The sequence below is a fragment of the Uloborus diversus genome, chromosome 3, assembly GCF_026930045.1.
Source record: "Uloborus diversus isolate 005 chromosome 3, Udiv.v.3.1, whole genome shotgun sequence".
NCBI classification, from domain to species: Eukaryota; Metazoa; Arthropoda; class Arachnida; order Araneae; family Uloboridae; genus Uloborus; species Uloborus diversus.
The window spans coordinates 101,671,147-101,695,787 of record NC_072733.1 but is presented as its reverse complement, the minus strand read 5'-3'; the positions used below and the strand labels follow the sequence as shown (position 1 = coordinate 101,695,787).

The following is a 24,641-nucleotide window of genomic DNA, read 5'->3' as shown; positions in this document are numbered from 1 at the left end:
CCCTTTGCCTGCACACGGCAATATAAAACTATGAAATTTGCTTTTCGCATTAAAATATCAATTAATTCATTATACATGAATATTCTTATTCCGAAAGAATACATTTCTGTATCTAGATAGGTTGAATGTAATTTACTCTTCCGTTTTAGAATAGTCAAAGGAAAATTTTCATAGGGTTATGCTTAGCTATTTATGTATTCCAGACCAATGCTTAACATTATCGATCTTTCTTTCTTTATTTTTCCTTTTTAAATATTATTTTCATTTATTTTGGAGAAACTGCAGTTATGCATGCAAGTCATGCATTGCAGTGGTTAGATGTTGGTGTGTTTTTATCAACGAAGAGAATATGGAAAGAAATTTGAAAGTAAAATATACAAACCAGAATATTGAATTGCACCAAGGAGAAAAAATATGTTGATAAAAGAAGCTTCTATACGTTTCGTTATCTGAATAAAAATGATTACTAATTATGAAAGACGAAAAATATTTTGAATAATCAATATCGTCTTGCTCGTAGAAAAAAAATCCTGTGTCAGCTTTTAAAAGCTTCATTTATTGTTAAAAGGAAAGCATAAATTACGTTTTACATAAATTTCATCTTCGTTCTTTTATGAAAGCAATTACATGATGAAGAATGAAAAATATCAAAAACATCCGCAATAAATATGATTAACCTAAGAACACCATAGAAGTTAAACACAAATTGGATTTGCTTGGCGTATATTTTCGTCGCATAATGTTTTAATACACAAGAACTTTCATATTCTCAAAGAATACACATTTCGAGAAAAGGTTTTCTATGTAGCTGAACAGGTTCATATAAAACTCTTACTTTTCTCTGTATTGAAAATGCAAATTCCTGAAAATTTCGTTTCTTCTTTACCTTGTTTGTCGTCCGGTTGGAGCTGTTTGCAAACACAAGTAAGCAAAAGCGATGCTTTTGATGCCGTAATAAATACTTATCAGTGCAAACTGTGCAGCTCAAAATGAGTTACTCAAGAATAATACGTGAAATAAGAGCCTTAAAACGATTTTGATAAACTTCTGTGCTAACTTACGTACAATTAAAAATGATCAAATAAACTATGTGCTACAATATGAACGAAGTGAAAAACCAACGTAAATAAAGTATAGATTCTCAAGAAATAACTGCATATAGAAATTTCAGCTATATGTATATATAGTCATATATATGTATATATATCAGCAATTTCAGCTATATTCAGTAGCCAATAATGGCTACTGTGGAACCTATTTATCAGTGCAAAAAACTCACCACACAACAAAAAAGTCATGAGAGAACTGAATGTCACCACCTAAACACCGGTATCTATACCAAATGGATCAACCTACGGCTTGGTATCTGTATGGTTTGCTACGCTGCATATTTGTGCTTTATTTACGTAGGTTTTTTACTTCATTCATAATCTACGTTGAATCAACGTCCTTTTTTTTGTTTCACTAAATTTTAGTAATAAACCAGTACACTTTACATTATTATTAATTTAAAACAACAATTATTTCATCTTTCGTTAACAAATTTTTATTTATGTTAACAAATTTTTATTTTATTTATGTTAACAAATTTTTATTTTATTTATGTTTCAATTCGCAACAATGACTTATGTTTCTTATTAAAGGCTATCAGATTCTATGATTTTATGCACTAAACTATAATGAAAACTCCTATTCATATAAAATGCAAATATTTTAAGTAGTCCGCTTTTGAAAAAAAGGAAAAAAAAAGTCGAACGTAATGCTAGATTACACCCCATTTACAGGACACATAAAGCCTAATGTAAGGTTGTCCCAAATATTTTTATTATTTGAGATACCGATGGCAACCCGAAGAAAGACGATACATCTTTCATGATCTATATATTCAGCAACCTCATCTTTTACGTGTGTAACTTTATGACATTCTCTATTCATGAATTATTTACTGCCACTTGCTTTTTAAAAGATAAAATGTTTTTCCATTCTTGCAGTAGCATAGACTATATGTCATGTAAAATAAAACTACAAAATTTGAACCTTATTAGGCTCTGTTGAGGCATCTAAAATAAACAGTATACAGAATATTCGCGACGGAAATGATTTTCGAATTGAATATTTTGTGTACTATACCTATCTAATATTTTTATAAGGACGAAAGTTGGAACTAAAATCTCGAGATATTAAAAAATAAGCTTCTAGTATCTCCAAAATACGTGTGTTCAACACTCAATGTTGAAATGTATGCCATATTAACCCAGGTTTAAAGTTTACCATACCAGTATGTTACCAGGTCAAAGATAAACAAGTTTATCTTGTGATTTTTTTTCATTTGTTGCAAATGCAAACAAGTTAATGTTTATTGAACATATTCCTAATCCTCATATATATCATAGCACACACTATGATGATAATATGACACTAATGAGCACACACTATCTTTGTCGAAGTTAAATTAAAGCTAAATTTAATGATATTTTAAAGTATGTTCCTTTTTTTGGTTCCTCACCTAAACAAATTAAACAAGTACGACACAGTTTATGCGTTTAATGATAAATAGTATTCCTAGAATTTTATAAGAGATAATAGGTGATATCTTATAAATAACTTACTGAGTAGGAGCAATTTTTCCTATAAAATACTTATTGATGTATTATCACATTGTGAAAAAAGAAGATGGTTACTTTAAGTTACCTAACACCCTTATAACTATGATGTTCAAAAATGTATAAGAGGCATGCATTCTCATTGTAAAAGCCTCCCTAAAATATCTTTACAATACCACATGCTTTCTCGAGTACTAATATTGTAATAAATACAGTAAAAATAGCCCTTAAACTCCTTAACCCTCCTCAAAAATAAAATGTTTCTTATAATTTTGTTTCACTTATGGAAAAAAATGAAATGGTAAACGATTAAGATTGTAATAACATGCTAAATTAACACTCGCGTTTCCGCAGAAATCCAATGACAGCGAAAACATATCTCCTAAAATGAAGTCTAAAACGAGCATCTAAAAGTGTTTACCAAAGCTTAATTTCTCTGGTGAAATTATCATTATATAAAAACAAAGAGATCACGTTTTGATGAACTGAACCAAGAAGAGGAAAATTATGAAGCATTATGATTACACTTTAATGAACTGTTTCATAATAAACGAATCGAAAAAGATTATATTCGATTCCCGCTGTGCAAAAAGTATGGACATAAAGTTCTAGTGGTGCTAGTGAGTTTGATGAAATTTCTTGCGGTTAAAAAAATCAATTTTGATTTGGTATTTTTGTGCATTTTTAAAGGATTATTAATATATACACCCAAAACTGTTTTTATGCGGTGGAAAGGGGCCGCATAGAAATAGTCTCACGTAGGAAATAACCCGAAAACTTACAAAATAATCTTTAAACGAAATCAAAATAACCCAAGTGATGATAATTTTTGCCGAGTAGTAGGACAAAATTTCCCGAATAAGGAAATTTTTTGGAGGTCACAGTGACTTTCAATCGGGGCGCCTATGTCGTCGCTTGAAGGTACTACTTCGCCCTCGCTTTAAAAATAATTCTGTCAATTGAATCCAAATGTGATTGAAATTTTTATATACCGCACAAAAAAATTTCGCACAAAAAAAAAAAAAAAAAAAATCGCGCATAAAAAGTTCGCATAAAAGAAGGTTTGTGTGCATAGTGTTTAAGAAGTCAAATACTGTAAGTAGTTTTGCATTCAGAGGTTAAACAATATTATTTGTAAAACATGCAGCGTAAGACAAGGTTAATTTTAATTTTTCCATCAAGTTAATAGTTTAGAAAATTTGACTGTATAAACTTACAAAAAATCTCTACATTTTTCTACAAAATGCTTTGATAACAATACTTGACTTTAAAAAAAATCCAGAATAAGGAATTACCAGCAAATTAAGGACCATTTCATTGTTGTTCGAGTTTAACATATAAACTACGTTCTAACGCACATAAGCACCAAATAACTTATTTAATGTACGCTCTCTGTAAATTTCATGTATTTTTTACGTATAGGAATTTAACGTTTTGCCACTAATCATTTTATTTAACTTTATTTTTAGTTGAATAAAATCATTACTCTATGTCTTTAACTTTTAAATTTGAAGTTCAACTGATTTGTTCTTTAGAAGGGACTAGCTGTACCCGACGCGCGTTGCTACGCCAACAAAAAAATACATCATTATACTGATTTTCATGACAATCGGTTGAACGGGACAGAAGTTGCTACTCTGCAGTGCCACCTGGTGGCGAGCATATTATGCACCTTCTCCGTGGAAAAATACATATATATAGCAATTTTCATAATAATCGGTCCAGGTATCAAGTGAAGCCGTGACTATACTCAAATTTTGTACTCACGCAGTTTGCAAGATCAATCAATCTCTAAAAATATCAAATAGAAAAAGTTTTAAATCCCCCCGTTGCATGAAAAGCCATAAAACAGTAAAGAAAGAATTTATTTGTTCAAACTCAAGAAAAATGGCAACAGCTAACTTCTTATCAATGAGATCTTTCACGCGAATTAATTTCTGCAGCCGATAATTTTATTTGTATTTATCCAAAGGATTGTGACTTAAATTGGAATAAAAAAGGAACTAGCGATCGGATTTTTTTCGAACTGGTCTATAAACATTCCCAGTACCAAAAATAACAAACGGTGAAAGTTTCAGCCAAATCTGCCAGGTAGTTTTTGAGTTCATGGATGACATACAGACAAACATTCATTTTTATATATATAGATAAATAGCAGTTTTAAAAATAAATGCGTTCTTTTGAACAGTTTATTCATTGACCTATATAACTAAGCGGTATAAAAAACTATTAGTGGATCCAGAATATTATTGATTTTTTTCTCATTTTGCTTTACTTCTGTCAGAACTTTAAGGACAGCAGAAAATTGCCAAAAAAAAAAAAAAGTTTAATTAATTTGAATTCTGACACTTAGAATTCAAATTATGTTTTTCGCAATCACGAGTTGAGACAGGACCCTACTCATTGGAGTTATTGTTTCTAGAAACGGCTTCCGTCTCCCCAAGCCTGCCCCTCTTCCTGGGCGGTTACGTGTGTAGGCCAGTGGGCGGTGGTGGTGCTGCAGAGGCCCCTTGTCCATGTTGGAAAAGGAACCAAACATCAAAGATGGTCAAGTGAGAACAATAAGCAATCGTGATTGCTCAAAAAAAAAAAGATATTTCTGAAATAATTCAGTGAAATTTATACACAAAATGCCTTTTTAGGCTAGAAATCATTGTAGGATGCAGAACATTTGAAAATATGAACTATAAATGCTTTTCGTGATTAATAAAAAATTGTCATTGGTAAAACTGGAGAAAATTATAAGGGAACGAGCGCTTTGCCCAGAAAAACCCAAGAAAATTAATACTATCACTTTTTTTTTCAATCACTTATCAGTCTTAATGTCATGGAATAAACCAAAGAACGTTCTTGGAAATTTATATCCTGCTATTTTCGATGGTGAAAATGAGATCTTGCTTGTTTCAATATTGAGTACCATATTTTCATACTTCTGCTGCCAGAAGGCCTCACAAAGTTTCCATGAAACTCAGATAGTCTTTTTTCCCCGCCACTACAGTAGTTTCACGAAATAAGCATCAAGCAATAATTTTGAGGTTTGAGAAACATGCAATTAGGCATTAACCTAAAGGAACGTATTGTTTAAACTCGTAATTAGTGATGTTCTGCAGGGGGGGGGGGGAGTTTCTCAGTTCACATTAACATTGCTCTCAGAATTCATTCTGCCCTGTACAAAAAAATGTTTGTTTAGTTTCCGTTCGTTTCGAAACTTCCTCAGATCGCCTTTCTCTAAGCCGCTTAAAAATGTATGCGTTGAGATTTTTTTTTTCCTTCACAGAGATTGTACCAGAAGTAAACCATCTAGTCCATTCTAATTTAACTTTTTCCCATAAGAAAAGATTACATTATCCCATTTTTTACCCATAATAACGCATTTTTGGCACGCTCAACCCTTGGTCTTACTATATGTCCCTATTATATCCCCGTTGTTTCACACGTACAGAAACAGAATATTTCCTACCTGTTCGTCTTTATTTGTAGGTATTTTTAAGAAAGGCTCTAAATGGGAGGACCGATCTCTATCTACTCAGATTTGTTGCAATTTGAGGTACAGTAAGGCCTGAAGTTTTTTTTGCGGCATGACTGTAAAAAATAAAATGTGACGTCTCCAAGCGCTTTGTAAGCTTTTACATCGTTATGTAATGCAATGTGCAGAACAAAAAACAAGCAAATTTTGCTTTTTTAAACGCACAAATCGAGTTGTCCTTACAATTTTGTCCATGTAACAGGGATGACTAAATTCAAATTTCATTCTATGAACACAAAATTCCTATGTATTTCCAATAAAATGATGATAAAAGTTAATTTTACCATTATACTCCAGTGATAAAATTTGCACAACTTTCCGACCAAATGCAGCCTAGATTTGGGGATTTTTCTCTTCTCCTTACAATTTTGGCCACCACTGTATGACAACTGTAAAATACAAATTAATTTCAGTATTTTAGTTGAAAAATACAATTTTTTATGTGCCATGCAGAAGTATTTGAGTGACAAATTTCTTACAAATACAATCTTAACGTTAGATACACAAATATAGGAAAAAAGGGAAAAAATACAGAAAAATAATAGTAAAGTTACCGTTAAGCATGAACATATTTTTGATTCAAATATTTTATTTCACACATTCTCTAGGTTTTTCATGATTTTCTCTCGAAGGGAATCGTGCAATAAATTTTGGCTTTGAGTTCCATTTAGTCTTGTTTTCTTTTTGTTAATTGCTATTTTTATATTTAAGCTGTCTGCTGTCCATTTTCATTGCTTTTACTGGATGTCTTTACATCTAGAAGATCACACCTTTGAGTTGAAAAAGGGGCTCCTTGTTACCCCGAAACAATGGAATATGAACTGCAGCAAAGTAGCTAAATTATAGTGTTCCTCAAACAGCTCTTGAGCAGAAGGTGAACATCGGAAGTAGCTACTGCAAAAAGGCTGGAGAAGATATAAAACGACATTTTAGGAAGCCTAAGCGACGGAATATGTACTCAACTCATATGTCACACGTTACAATTCTATATCTGCTGAGCATTAAAAAGGCAAGGAAAGGAAAATGGAAGACCCTGTGACATAACCATGAGTAATGTTTGTTTTGTACTGACATGTACAAAAATTCATATACAAAGAAATGTGAACTCAGTGCTGCAGATGTCGAAGTTAAGCTCACGAATCCTGTTCAATTACAGAAGATAACAATTCATATGTGACTTTTACAATAAATTGCTTATTTTTATCCACCTCACCTTATTTACTTTCTTAAACTAACATGAGATCTGTTTGAAAAAGAACAATGTTTTTTTTTTTTCCTAAAAATATTTTGAAAACTCAAAATATACTATTGGTGATCCCGTTTTGGACGTACTCTCCACTGCATATCTTATATTACAACAAATCCTACGCGCATGTGCAGATTATAACCAGCTGATCAATACTGGGATTACATAAAAATGAATGAACAGGAAGAAAACTAAAAATGAAATTAATAATCATCAAAAAATAAGACTGAATTGAAGAAAATTGAAAAGTACTTATAAAAGCTGAAATTAATTTTTTATTATTATCTAGTTCTATGCTTTGGAAATAGGCAATAAAATGACGATGTTTTTTGTATACATGTTTGCCGAAAGAACTTGAATATATCGAGATGGGTAAACTGCTGAGGAATTGGTTAGATTTTTCCTACTTCTCAAAATCAGTTATAAATCAATCTCTATTTCATCCTTTGTTGATCATTTCTCAAAATATACAGATAAGTAAAATATCAAGAAAAAGTATTGATCAGTTAAATTATTGCTTATTCATATTTAACAAGAATTGTGAACACTCACTTCACTGCTTATAGGTATAGTAAATAATTCTTAAACTCAGCAATATGAAGTTTAGACAACGCTTGCTAACGTCTACTTTTCCTCTAAGTACACGTTAAAGACAGGTTTGGTTCTTTTTTATAAACACAAGAAATTATTCCTTATAATAATTTCCATTCAACTACAAAAAATGAGATGAAATGAATTTTGAGTTTGAATCTTTCTAAAGGAATTTAAATACACTCATGAAAACATCAAAGGAAATCTCATACTTGTTTAAGCTTCAAATTTCACTTTATACTTTGGCAAATATGTAACATCTATGCACCAAATAACATACCTCAGCTGTCCTTCAATGCTTCTCAAAGACAGCAAACGCAATGTTCTATCTATTGAAAATAGCTGACTTACAGGAAAGTCAAAATGCATCGCATACATATTGATTGGAACTCGATATCACGAAGCCAAACATATTCCCTTATGACTACGGGGTTTAGAGATGTAAAAGTTAAAAGTCACTTTTTTTTTTCATAATTCTATAAAGCACAAAAATACTATACATTATACTGGAGCAGGTAAACGGACAGGCACGTATACGTTTTTTTTTTTTTTTCTTTTTTTTAATAAACTTAATATCAGATGTTTTTCCAAGCATAACGAAATGAAATAAAAAAATTAAACTCTTCCTCGAATGGGTCAAAAAAGTTTGCTTAAATTACTACGAAATGTAGTAACGGCTTCAAAATACATTGATATTTATTAATGTAAGTATTTCTCATTGGAGTGTATTTGTTTATTCTTATTTTATTTTTTAATTTTTATTTATTTATTTATTTTGAAGTTGAATCGTTTTTTTATGCTCACGTAACCAAATAACTCGAACGAGCGTTTTTTAAAAGATTTTTTTGCGTTTTTCTGATTTGCATTATGCTCTTTTCATTTATGTTTTTTCATTCAACACGTGGACGTTCTATTCTGTCTAATATTAATCAAAATTTTAGTTCAGATATGATAATTTCTATCGGTACATTTTCACAGTTTAGGTATTTGCACCATAATCTTCCCAATTTCAACTAATAATAGCTACTTAACTTCTGATTTAAGCTCATATCACTTTTAAACGATAATTAGACAAAGATTAAGTGAATAAATCAGCTTTATTCAGCCCTTTCGTTTTCATACAGTTTATACTAATTGGATCACAATAGAGACTCATTTAGAATTCATTTCACGAAAGGTGAACCCAGAATCTTTAAGCATGTTTAAGCTCTGTACCTTCCTTAATTACTTCGGATAACTTTGCGACCTGAGCTTCAATAAAGGATTAGTGGAGATAAGGCTTGCAATCCGCAATTGAAACCTGATTAGTTATGAAAAGTAACTTTTAGTTTATGAAAGAGATAAAATCGAAAGGAAAAACAGTTTTTGAAAATCATTATGAGTTTAAAAATATCTTAGATGATTCAAAATTTTGAAGTACCGTAAAGGCAGGTGACTATGGTACAGTTTTAGTACATTTCTGACTTTAATTACTCAACATTCATTCGAAAAAAATAAAGTTGCGTTATTATTATAGTTTAAGACCTTGGCTTTTGATTCCGACCCTGAAATAATTTGAAACTTTACCCACACCCCTTCCAGAGCAGTTTTTCTTTGGATTATTCTCACCCTCTCATTGCGGGTGAGAATTGTACGGCACATGTTTCAACGTTTTCATATAAGTTTTGGTGGTTTGTACCATACTCTACATCTCTTTTGTTATAACGGGAGAGTTGAAGATGTAAGTTATGCTGAAAATTGAACTTTGGAGAATCAAGTACATCATGAAATCGAGATAAAACAAAGACTTTATTTTCTTCATAATTTTTGAAGATGGATTTGTATCCATCTTCAAATCCAAGTAATACCAAATCTTATCACTTTTTTCAGGGCACTGCCGAAACGTACGTCGCTTCAACGTTGTTGAAACTTCAAACTCACTTGCATCTACACCCGTAATTTTTCCTAGATACTTTTTCCCCTGATAACCCACCTCACCCTCCAAAATTTCCACTAATTACTGTACCACACTCACCCTCCAAATTGTAAACTTTACACATTTGTAACTGTAGTAACATCAAAATATTTTCTTTTTGAACGAAAGTTGGAGGTAATTTTATTTATGTAATATGGAAACGAAAGATACACACGAAATTGTGATTTCTTCTGCACTAAAAGTCCACCAACATGAATTTCCGAGCTAACTACAAACACGTATCACCAGTTGCTCACCACAAATAAATTCACAATCGCCAGGTTATTCGTCTGGCGGGCCGTTTGACAGTGATAACAACTCTCTTATAAACCAGAGAAGGTTGCACAATAGTTTCTATCGAAACTGGGCTAGCCCAGAGTGCATTACGAACGCTTATTACGTCAAGACTGGGGTTTGTATCATTTTCACCCTCCAAACCATTCCCACTCGCTTTTATGGTATGATGTAGTAGTTGCATAAAATTAAAATCTTGTGCTGAATTGTATAAACGGAAAGTTCAGTGTCAGTCACCGGTGACTGGTGTGGTAGCAATGGTAGCTAACGTGTTGTGACGTCTTGGGTCCACAGTAGTGATGGGCATAATCGAGTTCTCATAATCAAATCACTCGATTATTCAAGGTCATTCGAGAACTCTATTACCACGAGTTCTCGATTATCGTATCTCGAGTTCTCGATTACCACTTTTCGAGTTCTCGAGCGATGAACTTCTCGAGTTCTCGATTATCACTTTCCGAGTTCTCGAGCGATGGACTGCTCGAGTTCTCGAATATCAGGTTCCGAGTTCTCGAGCGATCAACTTCTCGAGTTCTCGATTGTCACTTTCCGAGTGCTCGAGCGATCAACTGCTCGAGTTCTCGCTTTGAACTTCTCGAGATCTTGAGTTCTCGAGATGTTGAGTTTTCGAGATAATGAGTTCCCGAGATGTCAATCAATCGAGCAATGTATTTTTTGACCGATTTGATAATCGAATGAACCTCTCAATATAGTTGACCTTCTGATAGGGAAGCCCACCGAGGAAAGGAGGGGGGGGGGGGTCTTAGCGCAGCCTGTGCCATTGACATTTTTAGGGGGTGTTTTAAAGGGTATTTTTTATTTTTTGGAGGACTCTGCGATATTGAGGGGGGTACCCCTGCTTCTGAAATGGTTCAGTTGCAGGGGCGGATCCGTCATTTAGGGGGTCAGAGGGCTGGCTTTGAAAAGTTAATGATTTTACTTATGAATGGGCATGGTTTTTGTTGTCTTCCGAAAAAATTTGATTGAACCTTTCCCCCAGAAAAATTTGGAGTGAGTGACGGGCTGCTCTGCGGTGCCCACAGGGGAGGTGGTCATAGCGCAGACTGCGCCATTGAAATTCTTAATAGACGTTAGTCTTTTTTAGGGAGTATCCTTCTTGAGGGTGGAGGGGGGGGGGAGATTTTAAAAGGTGTGCCAGCACACTTGAATAGATATCCTTGCGATCTAAATGGTGTTATTATCAAATAATTGCCTCTCGAATGTTTCATTCGAATAGTGTTATAATTGAATGTGTGCTGTCGAATGCTTGATTATCAAATGATTCTTCCTGGAAGTGAAGGTTGGGGGCGCTAATAAGGTTCTAACTTGAGAGGAATTAAAATTATATTTCAGGTAAAAAGGGGGAATACTTAAGTTGAAAACCTGAGGGGATGTCTTCCCCCTTACGTCCACCTTCGACTATACCATTGGATAATGATACAAGTGTAACAGGCATTAACAAACGTTTTAGAGCCCAAATATACAGATTACTGCAGACACGTGTTTTGGGGTTTCAAGGAACCCTTTTTTTCAACGTAAAATAGTGAGATTATGGATGTAGGGACATTACTGAATGTCTTTAGGAACCATTTATTAATTACGTAAGGGTCCCGAGAGGGAGGTGGGTTGGACAAATTTCTGCATACTTGGGGGGGGGGGGGGGTTCAAACCCATTCCTTTGCAATATTTTCCAAGTCGATGTTTTACATTCGAAATTGCGCAGTCAAGTGATTTGACAGGGATTATATATTTCATTTGCGTTTGGAAAGTAAATAACGTATTAGGATAAACTGTTTTTAATTTGTTTTACAAGAATGTATAATGTAAAACATAATAAAAGAATCGCACTATTGCATGCCATGTTTTATTTTTTATTAGTATCGCATCATATACAAAAAAATGTCGAAAAAACATTCAGTCTAGATTCCTACTTTCTAGTAAATATTTCTTTACACAAAAAGGTTTAATTTAATAATAGTGAATTTAATTTCGATTCCAGTGATGTTAGATTCGTTATTTTATTATTTTGAAAAACGAAATGGAATCTTACGTAAGAATAGGGGGGAGGGGTTTGAAAAATTTTACGTACCCTTACACCGGGGAGGCGGGTCGAAAATTGCCAAAATCATCCTTACGTAACTAATGAATGGTCCCTTACATGCAAAAGCTTACTATTTTGTTGAAAAAGAGCACCTTAAAACTCCAAAACACGTTTCTGCAGTATTCTGTATATTTGGGATACAAAACGTTTGTTATTTCATGTTACTTCTCTGAACAAAGGTATTTATTTATTTCTTAATAAAACAAGTGGTTTACTTCTCGTGTAATTCCTTCCTATGAGTGCAAATAAGTTTTGACACAAAATGTGGAATTGTAATGTTTAGGGGATTTTGTCTCTTTTGGGGGTAAAGAGCTTCATAGGTGTTGCGCCTTCGCTCTTGGGATGGATAGATTTGAAATGATTTTAAAATCGAATGATTGATTTTCGCTTGCTTTATTCGCATGGGGTTATAGTTGAATGTTTGGCGTCGAATTTTCGATAATTGAAAGATTTCATAATAATCGAACGATATTTTTCGAAAGAAAATTGTTAATTATCATATGAGCGGATTTATGGAGGGGCATGCGTTGTGTGAGTAGCGGATACAACTGGGGGGTCATGACCCCTCCCTCCCACTCTAAAACTACAGTATCCGTACACATTGTGTTCAAACACTTCATGCATAAAATGTAAACGATCACAGTGTCTTTTCATTTCATTAATTATTTTTCAAAGTAAATATTTGAACTACTGCTTCATTTCATTGCCTATGAAATTAATTTGCATTGCTTATCCCCAATTAGGTGCCTTATTCCTGACCAATTTGGTGCTTTTTATTGACTCCCAAACACGTTCAGACATTTTTCGTACCAAAAACGGGAATTTTGTTCGTGGGGGTGGGGGGGGCCTTTCCTGAACATGACCCCCCCCTAAAATGGTTTTCTGTATCTGCCCCTGGTGTGATTTGGCGGTGAAATCTTGAAACAAAGGATAGAGAAAGCTTTCCATACTGTTTTGAGCTTGACAGTTATTAAGATTAAATATGTACAATTTTTATTAAAAAGTGAGGGATAACGATAATATGGGCGGGTCTTTGGGCGACAGTAGCAGGTTTAAACTTGAGAGTTGTTAAACTTAAAAATATATTTAACCAGTATTGCACAAACCGTGTAATTGAAAATTTAAGGTGGTCTTAACTCTTTCTTGGGTATATTGTTTCTTAGGGGGAGGTGGAACTGTCATAAGAGGCGCGCCATTGCTCACAGGGACGGACGAACACCCCTGTCATTCTATAAGGTTTCAGAATCAAATAATTGCTTCTTAAGTGCTTTTTTTTCGAATGAGGTTACTCAGAGAGCACACTTCGTTGAGATAAAGGTTTTAAAACGATTGTTAACGCTGTGACAACCATGTTAAAACGTTTAAACGCAATGTGTTTATAAATCAGTGGTGCCCATCCCCTCCCCCTGGCGATGACAATCATCCCTCAAATGCGACGGAGACCCCCAGAACGAGAGCCCCCTAAAATAAGACTAAAAGCCCTCTTATAAGTTACCCTCTCCTCTTCAAAACTTCAATGGCGCGGTCTTCGCCATGGACCCCCCCCCCCCTCGCCCTCTCTCTCGTGGGGACCCTTGTATAATATATTGCCCGTTGTCGAATGTTCGGTTATCGAGGAGTGTCTCGGATGATTGGAAAATCCAATAAGTAACGCTTTTCAGAGAAACTTGGTAATCAATTTAAAGCTTTTTGAGGACCAGCACACGGAAAATGAAGCGCAGCTACGAAACCTTAAGTTCCGAAATGGACCGTCGCGAGCCAAAAAAAAAAAGAAATCGCATAAAATCAGCACATTAATTGACTCCAAATATTTAAGTTGAGTAAATAATATACTAATCAACATTTATGAAAATATAAGGAATATGACAAAAACAAAAGCGAGTAAAACAAGAAAAACATTTAAATTCAACTACGCAAGCAAAAATAAATGCTACGTACACGAGAAGTCACAAATATCTTGCGTATGGAATTAAAAAAAAAAAGCAATAATCTTTATAAAATGTAATTTTTATTTTAAAAAATGGGTCAAAAAGTGGAAGCTAAAACTAATCCCACACGACAGTCTTCAATATTTCCTTTTAATGCATTCAGAAACATTTCAACTTCACTCCCTACACTTTTACTGTTATTACATATTAAAGTCAACGAATGAAAAATAAAAAAGAGCGAATCAAGAAAGAAAAAAAATAATCATGAACTTCAATGCACTTCAAGCCACACTTGTAACTTTCAATGCGCCGGGAATTCCAATCTTCTGGAGAAAGCAGCCAGAAATATTTTGCCCTCCCACCTCATGTATCAGTCAGATTAATATAATTCTACTAACAAGAATACAAGAAAAAAAAAGCAAAGCAATAAACAAGAATAAATGAGTCCTTTTGCGCAGAGCAACGATTAACGATTCCCCTACTTGTTTACATTATTAACTTCATGTTTGAGAGATCGAAACCATTCGAAATAATCACGTGATATCTGAGAATCATTAGTTTAAATGCATAGCCGTTCGAATAAATCACTCAAAATGAATGTAAAAAAAATAAAAATCGAGAAATCAACCCGTTACACAAACTGAGATGGAAGGGAGAGGGGGTGATAGCGCATCACTTCAATCGCTACGGGGAATCCCCTGCGGGCCACAAGAGTCAAGGGCCCGTTGCCAGTTTTTTAGCCGCTACCCATAAATTTATAAAAGTTTATACTACTCCAAGCCGGGTCGTCCAAATACCGAGCTCCTAGTTTCTGAAAAGCTAACAGTGAAGTTGAAAAGCAATGAATACAATAACTTCTAAAAGCCAGGAGGGTTCGCCCCTTATTATACCCCTAAATGATAGGCTTAATGGCACATTCCTATTTCGAGCGCACCCCTGCCAAAACAACTCGGGAATTCAACTTCCAAAAGTCAAGGGTATCCCCCCATTCCCTTTCGCAGGGCGATATGGCGCACCCTCTCATATATTACGGAGCATCCGTCTAGAAATACCCCCCCCCCTCCCGAAATGAGATTTAAAAAAAAACTCTCAAAAAATAAGTTTTTCAGTTTTGTAGTGGGGGGTCGCCATGGACCCCCCACCCCTCCCGAAAATGAGATTTAAAGAACCCTATCAAAAAACTAGACCTAAAAATTTTAGTGGCACTGGCTGCGCCATGCCCCCACCCCTCCCGAAAATGAAATAAAAAACACTCTGAAAAAAACGGCCAATGGCGCAGGCTGCACTATGCCCCCTCCCCCCTTTTAGTGGGCACCCCTGTAGCAGTCAACTCAATTCTGGAAAAGCTCAGAAAATGAACTACTTGAGTGCTCGATTCAAACGTCTCGAGATCTCGATTTGAAACATCTCGAGAAGTCAATCGCTCGAGTACTCGATTATAAAGGTCTCGAGAAGTCAATCGCTCGAGTACTCGATTATAAAGATCACGAGAAGTCAATCGCTCGAGTACTCGATTCCAAAGATCTCGAGATGCCAATCGCTCGAGTACTCGATTCCAAAGATCTGGAGAAGTCAATCGCTCGAGTTCTCGATTTTAAAAGATCTCGATTGTCAATTACTCGAGTGATTGACTTGAAAAGATCTCGATTATCAATCACTCGATTATCAGAAGTACTCGATTCCGAGATCTCGATTATCAAAAGATCTCGATTATGCCCATCACTAGTCCACAGTAGTACCAGCTTAAACGTGCCGAGCGATTTCAAACAAAAACACAACTGAAAACATGGCTCAGTTGAAGCTCGGATTCGAAGATCAACTGGCGCCTCATTTGCATTTTAGTTCTCCTCCATGTCTGCGCTGGCGGTCAAGATCAAGGAGCGGGTAGTGAGCGGCTGTCAACAGGTACTCGACATGCCAATTTGGTAAAGTGTCAGCCCGGTGCTATCCCGTCTGCTCTTATTCATCAATTGTGTCTCCCAATTCAGCCGCACAAATCACGTTGTCGTTCAAAAGTCAAGGGCGTTGCCGTCGGTTCCATCATACCCCACTCCCACAAAGTGAACACAGAGACAAATCCAGACATTTGCGAGCCTACACCGTTCAGAAGATTTCACAGTGTTAACAACTTAAGTTAAAAATTTAGATAATGTTTTTATAATAATTAGATATTAACTTAAACATTTTCAATAGACGTGAATTCGCCAGTTAGAGCTCCTACAAAAAAATCCCAAGTCATATTTCTGAAACAAAAAAAAATCGTTTTTGGTTCTTCAGTTTTATGATGACTTAAGCCAAGTGATAAAATGCTGACTTGATTGATACTATATTGCTGTTTACTATTCTTACTAACTTTGTATTAAATAAACTTATTCGTAAATAGTGTCCTACATATATTTCCTAAGTAATCAAGATGAGTAAAAAATTAAATGAAATTTAATTACAATACAAAATACTGACAATACAACCATGGAAAATAAAGTACATTCAAAACAAGTCTGAAACACGTGTATGCATTATTTTTGGTCAATGTGAGGTACAAATTGTTTTTTTTATCAATACTGTTTCCTATTTTTCGATGGCTATACTAATAAGCTCATTTGCTTGTATATCTGTACACATATAATTTCTAATAATTTTTAATATCTTTATCTGCTCACACAAATTAGTGTTACCGACGGAATGTGCCAGAGCAAAAAACATAATATTCGTTAAATATTGTCCGGTCTTCAGCTTGCCGCATCCAAGTACACAAAACGCTTGGATAAGACAAACAAGTGTAATGAAAACGGGATAAGCGGTAATTTATTCTGAGTTACTGTCTAGTAAATATGGTTTCGGAATCGATTCAGCCTTCGACTGTATCGGTCATCATTTTCCTTCGGTATTTCCTATCGGACATAGACTTGACATTCAAGTTTGGTCACGGATTCGAATGACAGCAAGAATTTAATTAATTCCGGAAAAATTCCAGGGGTGATTAGAAGAGAGCTATATTGCTGTTAAAACTTAAAATTTTTCAGTGAGAATATGTTTGCATTTTTAAATAGGAGAGGACAAAATACGTATAGTATTTTTTAAACAAAAACTAGTTTTTTGACGCAAAATAAAAGTTGACTAAACGACAAAGATAAACAACAAATAATAAATGTTCGAAAATAAATTTTAAATAATTAACATTTTACACTTGAATTTAACACACTATGCCAGTCTGAGCAACATTTGAGTTTTTAAAGATTTAAAAGCTTTTAAAGATAGAAAAATTTTGCTTTTTTGCATTAAAATAATTTGTTTTCTAAGAATGTCAGAGAATAACAATGTAACTAGACAAAAGGCATTTATTTATGTAAAATTTATAAAAAGAAGCAAATTGTATTTACTTATATTTTGATTTACAGACAAAATAGTTGTAAAAGCATCTTATGTTCGTCTTTTTATTTTTAATCTTTAAAATATGTTTTTAAAAATACTAACTCGAAAATACATACAGTTAAAAAAGAATTGACTTCTTAATTATTTTAGGATTATCTTACAATCAGGAAATATAAAAAATCATTTAATGAAAAATAATCAGATAATATGCTGAATCAGTTCATCTTACTATTTGAAAAATTGGTTTACTGATTGTAGACTTTTGTCGATGCAAATGTTAGCACTGGGAATTTCTTTCTTTTAAGTAACCAATTATTTAAATCTTTCTTACCGCTCAAAAATGCCATGGTTTAATTAAGGTAACTAATGAAATTAGTAATTGAAAGTAGTAGAGAAAATATATATGTATGTATATATATATATATATATATATATATATATATATATATATATATATATATATATATATATATATATATATATATATATATATATATATATATATATACAGAGGGTGAGAACAAATGCTGCACCCGAAATCAAAAAATCATTTTTTCGAAACTACTGCACATAGTGTACAATAAGTGATAAATAAAATTTCAAGAGAAATGTGCAACAATATATGAATATAAGAATTTAAAGAGAAATATACAAAGTTTTTTCTTCCCCCTATAAGATTCATTTGCACAATTGTGCAATGTGCGAGCATATCGTACAAGATGTTCAATTGTAAACGTCAATGTTGGAATCTTTTGTTACGCAACGGTTTCTAACCTATAATCCAGTTCGTTCCACATATATTGGAGTATCAACGGTCGATGGTTTGTAACGCCGTACAAATGCGTTCTTAAAGTTTCTGTAATTTTTGCGGCATCGAGGGTTGTTAAACAGTGTCTTTGACCTTACCTTGTAACCTTATATAAAAAAACTTACATGAAGTGTGGAACGAACTTGCTTGCAGATTAGACTTTTGTCGGGTAAAAAGAGAATCACAAATTGACTTTTTACAACTGAAAAAAGTGATATATACAGTCGAGCCCGCTTAATCGAATATCGGATAATAGAATATCCCGCTTATTAGAACAATTTTTCCTGGCAAATTGGCTACTCCAATAAGCGGGCTCGACTATATATATATATATATATATATATATATATATATATATATATACTGGTTATCTCCAAATTTTTAATTTTGCCACTTGCATCCCTTTACTTTTCTCTTTTTTTTTCAGCTAAAGAAAGTCTAAAACCGAGTAAAAATTATAGTATTTTATGTTACTAGTCGACCCGTGCGGAACTCCGCACTCTGCTATGAATCGTTTGATGTGGCATTTCTCTCTTTAAAAATTTCAAAGAAGAAGATGATGAAGAAGAATCGAAAAAAGTAAACGGATTTAAGTAAACGGAAAAAAGTAAACGCACAAAAGAAGGCATGTAATTTGAAGACATCAGCGACAAAACCTCGTTAAATACAACGGTGTGATAATGTAATCATTGCTCATTTTTTGGTTGTACGTGTTTTCAATGCAAGCATAAATATCATTAAAAGTGTGACTGAGTGACTCGTGAAAAAGCAGAAATTGTGCATGTGAAAAAACGGATTGCGGCAAATACAATCCTGCCTATGTGAGCCTCTGACGAAAAAAAAAAAAAGAAACATAAAAGAGATATGTATTGACACGGATTCGAACTATGCTGCCATTCTGATTATCAGCACGACACTCCAACCAACTGAGCAACTTCACCTTCGTTTACGAATACTATTCATTGAAGCAATGTGTAATAAAAAACAGCAAAAGAGCTTTTTGCCAAAAAAAAAACGATGCGTCTTTGTTTTGTCATTAGCCAGCTGATACACTTTAAAATTATTCGTAAATCATGGAATTTGATTAACGAATGAGGAAGATCTCGCGTAGCGATTGAAACAAACATTCTAAAGAAATAATAAATTAGATTAAAAATCAGTGTTTTCACTCGTTTTTTGAGTGTAATTTTTCGAACGTTGACAAAATGCATTTTTTTTCCGCCGAAAGCACAGGAGTAGAAAAGGATTTCTTACTTTTGTGTGGGAAGTTGATAATAAATTTAATGTAGTACATCGTATTCGATTGAAAAAAAAGGTTTACTGGGTGAGATTCGTAATTTCAATTTGGTATACTAGTTTTTTGTATATACAAAAGTTCAAACACTGCTATAACAGCAAAATCTACATTTCAGTATACAATGAAAAGTTTTTCTGCGCTAAAAGGATTCCCTTGAGGTCTGAATTTTTAAATCTAATATTTTTTAATGCTTACATTATGTTTAATAATGAGTCAAAGCTTCAAAAAAAAAGAAAGAACACCCTTCGATTAATAGTCAATTTATCTGAATAATAACTGTAGCCTGCATAAAGGAGTCGAAACGCCAAGGAGCAAGGAGTTATGTTATTGCCTTACGTGTATTATCTGTTGTTTGTTATGAGTATTCTAGAGCTCTGAGAAGTTGAGCTCCGACTCTGACAATGTTTGCCTCTGTTTCGGTAATTAGGGAGGGGTAATTGGCACTAAATTGAGTTGAGAAACTTTCTTAGTAGTTTTTCAAAAATATTTCAACTAAAATCCGAGTCAATAACGCGTCTATTTTTCACTAAACTCCTCTAAAACTGGTAAACATAGTCAATGTCAAAGCTCAACTAACCAGGGCGGTCATTCCAAGCTCGTCAGCTTGCGAGATGGAGATTCTCGCTCACGTGATCGGTTGTGACGTATAAATGTCGCAAAGTCACATTCTAATCTACTCGAACCCAGCCGCAAGATAAGTTCGAGTAGATTAGAATGCTACTTTGCGAAATTTCTACGTCACAACCGATCACGTGAGCGAGAATGTCGATCTCGCAAGTTGACGAGCTTGGAATGACCGCCCAGAGCTGCACTATACATGTAATGCGAAATATTAATATGCAATGCGTAATATTAATCTAATTTAGCTATAATGGCGGGCCCGAAGTTCAGCTAATTTATAGCCATACGATCTACCAAAAAAACATCAATGAATCCAAACAACTAAGCCCAGAGCTTTTGAGCTTTATTTAAGAAAGCAGGTTTAATTGTGATTTTTTTTTTTCGCCGAAAGCGGTGAAAAAGATTGGAAAATTGTATTGGAATTTTAAAAAATCTGCGTAAGAACTACAGGCTGCATCAAGTTTATGCAAGAGCAAGGGGAAATTCCGAAAAATATATTTTTCGACCGTAGGGCTATTTTTTTCATCAACCAGCCCGATAAGCTTTAAGATGAGGGGGAATTTCTTCAAGAAATAAGAAAGATCTCGCAAACCGACAGAAAAATAATCCACAGAAATAATACATAAGATAATATGTTGGAGAAAAGTGTTTACAATTTGTTATCTCAGGCTGTTTGAACCGTTACGACTTAGATGGCAGCACGTGTTCGTCATTTAAATGAACGGTTAAAATATAAAATCAGTTGAACTATGTTCGTTTTTTAAGCGCAGCTTTTCGAATGTAGTAAAAATATGACTGGGCATTTGTTTTTTGCCGAAAGAAGAAAAAAACTATATTTTACCCATCAAGTTAGCAATTTTAATGTTTTACTTCGTATTATAATAAATATTCATAGATTAACTAAATGAAAAGTGTAATTTCAATTTGGGTAGTAATTTTTTTATTTGTCCAAAGGGTCAAAAATTGTCATTAAAAGATCTGCATTTCAGTAGACGATTTTTTTTCTGAACAGAGATTATTCCATTCTAGCCCGAAATCTTAAACCTGATACTTTTATTTTCGCTTACATCATGTTTTAGTTTTCTGACCGGAGCCAAAGCTTTAAAGACAAAAAAAAAAAAAAAAAAAACTTAAGACTCAATTGAACGACAGGTTGCATCAAATTTTCGTATAACAGCAAGGAGCGTTCCTATCTCGTTTACTTTATTTCCCCACTTGTGTTATTTATTGATTATAAGTGTCCATGTAATGCATGATATTCGTCAAATTTTTCGATGCAGACCATCCGGGCTGGACCCAAACACTCGTTCTTCTGGTTACCAGTCAAATTCTCTGCCAATCGAGCTATTCTACTCTGCGGATCACAGTGCAAATTAAACTTATAAATTTAACTGAAAACCTCAATCCGGTGCTTTAAAACAGGTTTTTTTTTGACAGAAAAAAACAATTTTTAGATTGTGGGTCTATTTTTCGTCTTTAGCCTGCACGATAAGCTTTAAAATGAGGGGTAAATCAAAGAAATCGATCAAGAATTGAAGAAGATCTCGCGTAGGAACAAAAAACAGGGTACAGAAATAATATATAAGGATAACGTAAAATGTTCATTTCTTGCTTACGTAACTACTCTTAGATTTGTGGAAACGATTTATTGGATGCATTATGATTCGGGATGTAACCGCAATTGCATTGAAATCATTAATTATTTGAAAATAACTTTTTTCAAAATAAATACTTTTTTTTAACAGCAATTTAAATCTGGGTAAATGAGAGAATCAGATTAATATATATAACTTTGCCTGCGTATAATTTGTCTGCCTAATAACCTTAAAATATTATTTCCAGGCTCTCAAGAAGCTCAATAACCTTCCAAAAAAGTTTGAAAAACTTTCGCATAGGGATCGGCTGTTCCAAAGTAACAAGTTCATCCCTTTATTTTGCGCATGCATCGTTAGTAGCTACACTTGCTTTTAAAGCCTCGTCAATATTTTCTCATGAAAATGAACTCATTTCTAAGCATCTCCGGGGTGCACTTTAAAGAAATAATATGCAAATAAGGTGAAAAAACTGGATAAAGATGTTAACAATAAAAAATAAATAAATAACTGACATAGTGTAAAATATTCCTGGTTTGATTTCTAAAACGCTCAAAATATTTACCAAGTCGTTGCTTAGAATACTTACGTAGTGAAATATTTCAATATGGTATCTTATTTAGTTAAATAAATATTTTAAATAAATAAATATTTTACTCTTTATAGAAGGCAATAGTTTTATTACGTTTATGATTGTGCTATTGCGTTTTCTCTGTTTTACCTCAGAGCAACCAGTATCACATAACCTATATAAACAGTACAAAACATTAAGCGTAACTTGGCTTGACCCGTAGTTACCTCTTAAGCAAATCCTTGGAAAAAAAAAAAAGATTGCAATTATTATGCCAATTGAACAATTACATAGTTTTCATTTCAATTAGCCATGAAACTAGAAATATTTCATTTCTTTTATGCCTATATTTTATTGAAATTCGTGTCAATGCAAAACAAATATCATTCTTTTTTTTTTTTTACTTCTTAGATGCGTGCGTCTGATAGAAAGCTGGTGCAGTATCCTGTTCTATTGCTTTTTTATGGAGAAACACTAGGTAAGCAATAACTCTGTTTTGCCACACTAATAATAGTTGGATCCATCAACTTTCTTTTTTGAAGGAGATATTGTAGGGGAAGCTGCTGTACCCACGGACGGTTGTACCTACGGACGTTGCTCGGGAAATTCCGGGTATCGTCGAGAGAGATCCTAATTGGGGTGTGTCAACGTGTGTGTCACAGCCCTCTTCATTACTCCACTGCCTTGCAAAACCAAAATGGCATACCTTTGTACCCAAGGACAAACAACCATGTGTGCCCACGGACAGCAATTTTTAGTCTCCTTGGGTCGCATCTGAGTCTTCTTACAATGTGAAGTACCTCAAAATGGTGCCTTGTCATCAACGTCCAAAATTTGCTTTTAACAATGATGATGAATTTGAAGTACGACTTGAAAATATAGTGTTTAAGTAACCTCCACACCTGTTGTAGGATCTACAGACCGTCAATCCCACCTGTTTTTATTTGAAGTCGACATTTCTAGATTTTTGTTGGTTTAATCTAAACTGAGTTTTTTTTTTTTTTTTGTAATGCCTTAATTCTGGTTAAAGGTTTCAATTTGCATATAAATTTGGGTTATTATGTAAGTACATAGAGAGCCATAATATCATGAATATAGTTATTTTTTTGTTTAAAAACATATTAATTTTATTCATAACATCATTAACTCTCTTAAGACTTGTAAATTTTTTAAAGAGTTCACTGATGTTAAAGATTAAGGAAAATTAAAAAAAGGAAAAAAAACCTTCAATTAATTTTGAAAGTTTAATTTCTGTTGGATATGTTATTTAATGTTATTTTCAATGGATGTTTGAAGTATTTCAATATAAAATGGCTTACGAAAATACATTGAGTACAAATTAGCTCCTCAGACCTATTTATATATTATTGTTTTATATGTCCATAAGTACAAAGGCACCAGTCCGCGGGGTGAACGGGTTGCTGTACCCAGGGACAAAAAAAATTGTTTTTAAGAATTTTTTTTTTTGAGGTTTAAAGCTTTGAAATTTTCACCTGACGAAAATTGCCAAATTAGATGATAAGTTATAGTATCTGCCAGAAAAGTTTTCCGATCGATTGTCCATTTCCAGAGACCAGAAAAAATTGACAAGTAAATTTTGTCCGTGGGTACAGCAGCTTCCCCCATATAAATGTGTAAAATGTGTGTTCAATAACTCTTACTTAAAAAAAAAAAAAAAAAAAAAAAAAAACTAATTCTAATGAGTTTAGATTTCAAATTTGAGCTTCAATTTTCATTTAGGTACTGGTAATTTTAATGATGCGATTTTTAAACTTCAGCTTAGTCGGAGCTTTAACTGATATTTTAAGCATATATAATCGTACAAAGAGCAAAATCTTTTTTTTTATTCCTTACAGCATTTTTCATCAAAAACCTTGCTTTATGAAATATTCCTTTAATGACCAACTTTTTTAGCTCACAGTGCTTTTTTTAACTTATTTTTTAATAACATGTGTGCAAAGTGTAAATGGTTGTCAAAACTTTGAAGCCTGTTTTATGATCTCAAACTCTAATTTTAGTTAAGGTACTCAGTCTGATATAAAAAAGTGTGTTTCAGAAGTCTATCGTAAGGTCTCTTCACAAGTTTTGTTCCCAAAAGATGAGAAATCGATTAACTGTCACAGTCAGCTGAGTAAAA

General features: G+C 33.6%; 1 protein-coding gene across 1 annotated transcript in view; it reads left to right on the top strand.

Annotated features, from left to right (window-relative positions):
• Positions 1 to 24,641, top strand: part of LOC129218594 (tolloid-like protein 1) — a 195,527-nt gene that overhangs the window by 7,406 nt on the left and 163,480 nt on the right. The window contains exon 2 of the mRNA XM_054852912.1: positions 22,916 to 22,982. Coding sequence (XP_054708887.1) covers positions 22,916 to 22,982 — 67 coding nt within the window. The remainder of the gene's footprint in view (positions 1 to 22,915; positions 22,983 to 24,641) is intronic.